Consider the following 4,602-nt stretch of genomic DNA (forward strand, 5'->3'; position numbering starts at 1 on the left):
GTAATTTAGTATTTTTTAAGTATTTTAGTATTTTTAGTATAGGGGATTTATTTATTGCATTTTAATGGCTTGTTAGGGTTAATACTCTTTACTAAATGCATGTGTTGGGTTAGATATAAAGTTTGTATTATTAAACCATTTTAGTTTACAATGAACAGCCTCTCAGAGAAGGCTCATAACTCTGCTTTTGTCCACCTCTGCTATTACAGAAATACTACAGCATGTATACACTTTACATTTTAACAACATCACCTAAATTTATTATTCAGATTTTTTTTTCTCTTTGGGGCTAGAAGTAAAATAAAGGAAGGAGGTGAACAGAAACAGAGCAGTTTTTCTCTATTATAGCTTTTTCAGACAATTCCATCTCATGGCCACAAAATACGATTTCCAGCAATGGCAGCATATTTTTAATAGGTTCTTCTTTGTTTTTCTTCTTTATCCCTTATAGTCTGCTTCAAACTCAATGAAGCGTCTTCAAAGCTGGGATTTAGCTCCAAAACTTTCTCAAAGTCCGTCCGGGCTTCATCGAAATGTCCTGTTTTGAAAAGACAGAAAACGCAAGAGGTTAGATTTTCCAGCTCTGGGTGGGGACCTTGGAGGTGGAGCCAGGAATGGGTGGTATTTGGGGCAAAGAGGGACCACAGTGTTTTATCATTCTATGGAGTTCACCCTCCAAAGCAGTCATTTTCTCTAGCGGAACTGATCTCTTTAGTCTGGAGATTTATTTTATTTTATTTATTATATTTATATACCGCCCTCCCTGGGGGCTCAGGGCGGTTTACATAAGAACAAACAACAGTACATAAAATAATCTATAAACATGTGAGGAACCTGACAATAATAACGAATGGTTGTAACCGTATAACAATGTATCAGTATAAATAATATATACAACACAACAATGCAACAATACAAACTGGTCCAGAGCATGTTGGTGGACTTCTGGGGGGGGAAGGGGGGGGAGCAGGGGCCTTTCAGTCGCTGTTGATTGCGTCTGGTCTCAACCAAATGCCTGGCGGAAGAGCTCCTTTTTGCAGGCCCTGCGGAACCTGGGGACTAGCATACTCAGAACAGATATATCCACCCCCACCACAGAATATCAAATATTTTAATGAAAAGACAAATCTGTAAGATATACAAACTCAATTCCATGCACAAAGAAGAGTTGGCCTTTATACCCTGCTTTTCAGTGCCCAAAGGAGTCTCAAAGCAGCTTACAATTGCCTTCTCTTTCCTCTCCCCACAACAGACACCCAGTGAAGGAGGTGAGGCTGAGAGAGCCCTGAGATTACAGCTCGGTCAGAACAGCACTATCAGGGGCTGCAATAATCCCAAGATTACCCAGCTGGCTGCATGTGGAGGAGCAGGGAATCAATCCAAGCTCAACAGATTAGAAGTCACCGCTCTTAACCACTACACCAAGCTGGCTCTCAGTTTTGAATGCATCTCAGACTCCATCCTCCAGTCCTACTCTGCATGGCTCTGATCTCATATGTATGAGATCTCATTGCATAGAGGAGATAAAAGGAAACTCAGCAAATGACTTGGCCCATGTACAATTCTCCAGTGCACACGGAGGCTATTGCAACTTGTGCAAAGCTAAGTCAGAAGAACAAAATGGCTTTCTACTCATATGTGCAATCAGCAGTGCTTCTTAATCCTTTTGTGCATCTTGCCGAGACGTTAAGCTGCACTCCCATGAAGGTAGGGAGACACGCTTCCTGTCCCGCCCCCTTCCTGCTCAGCCACAGGACCTCTGTCTTGGAGGGGTTGAGTTTCAGATGGCTCTGCTCTAACCATCCAGCCACAGCTTCCAAACATCTGGCAAACGTATCTGGGGGGGGAGTTTGGATGGCCATCCATGAGGTAGCAGAACTGGGTGTCATCTACATATTGATGACAAACCAGCACGTAACTCCATACCGACTGTCCTACAGGGCACATGAAGATGTTAAATCACGTTGGGGAGAGTACCGCACCTTGTGGTACTCCACAAGGAAGTCTATAAGAGAACGATAACATCTCCCCCGCTGCCACCCTCTGTATCCGGTCCTGGAAAAAGGAACACAACCACTGAAGGGCTGTTCCCTGAATCCCGACCCCGGTGAGGTGGTGGATCAGTAACTCGTGGTTGACCACATCAAATGTGGCCAAAAGATTAACAATAGTACTGCTAACCTGCCCCAATCCAGCTGGCACCGGAGGTCATGCAACAAGGCAACGAGTACTGTCTCCACCCCGTGGCCATGACAGAAGCCCGACTGTTATGGATCGAGTGCTGAAGTTTCCTCCAAGTACGCCAGGAGCTGGTCTGTCATGGTCCTTTCAACTACCGTTCCCAGGAATGACAGATGCAAAACATGGCTGGGACTCTCAGATCCAGTGATGGTTTTTTCAGCAAGGGATGAACTACTGACTCCTTCAGCACCCCCAGTAATTCTTCTGTAGGCAGGGAGAGGTGGACAATCTCCCCTAGAGGGCCTCCTATCCACTGGTCACTCGTTTTGAGTAACCAAGCCAGGCAGAGATTAAGGGGGCAAGTGGCCACCCTTACTGACCACTTAGGATACTGAGAGCCGTCTGAAAACATAAAACGTATCCCCCCCCCCCGCAGCGGCCAACGGGCCTCTAGTTCCTCAACGGGCCTCTTTCTATATTAAGAGTGGCGGGAAGCTTCCAGAAATTGCTTTCACTGTCACTTCATCTACAACAAAAATGGAATCCAAAACTCCTAGCTAGGAGCAGCAGCACTATCACGACTGTGACTAGCCCAAGGTCCCCCAGCTGGCTGCATGTGGAGGAGCAGGGAATCAAATCCGGCTTGCCAGATTAGAAGCCACCACTCCTAACCACACCACCAAGCTGGCTACCTAGTGGTCCATATAACCTCTCTCTGGAATTTTCTAGAACAGAACCAGCCAAATGCCTGCATGGAAAACGTCCCACAAATGCAGATGTTTTGGAGATGGCCATTATAGTGAGTTTAGTCCAGAGTTACTGAGTGAACGATTATGACAATAAGTTGTATTGAGGAAGATTAGTAAAACGTCATGTCCATACCTAGCCTATATAATATTAAACCCCTGTTATAATATGGGACTTCAAAATCAGGCTGAGCTTCTATAGCTGCTGTGTAATCATCCATTGCTTCATAGAAGTCCACTCTCAGGTACTTGATCTGACCCCGGTTGTTCAGAGCGGTGGCAAGGTCTCGGCTGCTGCACTGGCTTGTCAAAGAGAATTGGGGGGGGGGGGAAGAGTCAGTTAAATATGGTTCATGAGAATTACTCACACCTTTAAAAAAAGCTCCAGAACACATTTCCCCTAAGGAAAGGAAAAGATCATTTGAATGAAGTAATAAAATTCTTAAAATCGAACAGCGCCGCTCTCCGCGCCACCCCAAAAACCCTCCCCCAAGAGCACGTGCACGCCCCCCCTCCCCCACAACGCAGCTTGTCTGTTCAAGAGTTTGGGGTTTGCTACACGCAGTTGGCACCCGAAGGCAAAGATTTTGCTTTAAGGCAGGGGTAGTCAACCTGTGGTCCTCCAGATGTTCATGGACTACAATTCCCATGAGCCCCTGCCACCGTGAGCTGGCAGGGGCTCATGGGAATTGTAGTCCATGAACATCTGGAGGACCACAGGTTGACTATCCCTGCTTTAAGGGCAACGCCAGGCTCCCTTTTGACTTCTGCCGAAGGACATCCCCTCTCTCCGCGCTCTAGCGAGGCGGGCGCTTCGGACGGCAAGACTCCGCTCCCGCCCCCCCGCGCCACTTTCGAAGAGATGGAGTGACCTCAAACCGGCGCATGTGCAGTGCTGGACGAAGCGGCTGTAGAGTTCCTCCGCCCGCTCGAATCGCCGCTCCTGGAATTGCGTGTGCGCGGCGGAGAGCAAGTCCTGCGCGGCTTCAGCGCTCGCGACTTGGGCCATATCAATCCGCGGAGCTGGCTGGAGAGGGAGGAAATGAGGTCGCCTTCGCCATCCTCTCTCCACCCCCTACCTTAAACGGGAATGGAGCTTTGGGACGGGGCCCGCGCGCTCCGTTTTCTCGGCCGGCGGAAAGGGCATCGACGGCCTCGCTTCCGCGAATGACGTCAGCGCGGAGGTCTTGTAGCTCGCTCGTTCCTCTAGGGGGCGCCAAACCCCGTGAGCGATAGCAGATTTTTTTCCCTCCCTAGTTACCTGTTGTCAGGGGTGACGGGGGGGGGGGGCCTTTGAGCAGAATTCTGAAGCGCGTTAGATGTTTAACCCATTTTAAGGGTCATGGGGCGGGTAGGTTGCTTTGGGGAGCAGATGCGAAAATGAGTAGGAACAAGGTGTCCACAGAAAAGAAGTGCTGACCCAATCAGAACTACATGATTAATTCCCAGCTGTTCACCACCTAGCTAAATGAAATAAGAGGCGAGATTTATTTATCTTATTTTATTAAGATTTTTATACCGCTCTTTTATACCCTACGGCTCTGGGCGGTTTACATAAAACATCGAACATTTACATAGAACAATGTATAAATAAACAAACAAACAAACTAGTGGCTATTTAGAGTTGAAGAAGGTTTTATTCCGACCTGTGCTTCCACAAAGTTCACCCCCCCAC

At 47.7% G+C, this 4,602-nt stretch overlaps 1 protein-coding gene across 1 annotated transcript; it reads right to left on the minus strand.

Annotated features, from left to right (window-relative positions):
• Nucleotides 1–231: 231 nt before the first annotated feature.
• Nucleotides 232–4,103, minus strand: TTC32 (tetratricopeptide repeat domain 32). The gene is made up of 3 exons (XM_077311384.1): nt 3,800–4,103; nt 3,064–3,230; nt 232–538 (listed from the first exon to the last, which is right to left on the minus strand). The coding sequence occupies exons 1-3, from the start codon at nt 3,934–3,936 to the stop codon at nt 411–413; spliced, it is 432 nt and encodes a 143-aa protein (XP_077167499.1). The 5' UTR covers nt 3,937–4,103; the 3' UTR covers nt 232–410.
• Between the last annotated feature and the right edge of the window lie 499 nt (nt 4,104–4,602).

This window comes from Paroedura picta, chromosome 1 (genome assembly GCF_049243985.1).
Source record: "Paroedura picta isolate Pp20150507F chromosome 1, Ppicta_v3.0, whole genome shotgun sequence".
NCBI classification, from domain to species: domain Eukaryota; kingdom Metazoa; phylum Chordata; class Lepidosauria; order Squamata; family Gekkonidae; genus Paroedura; species Paroedura picta.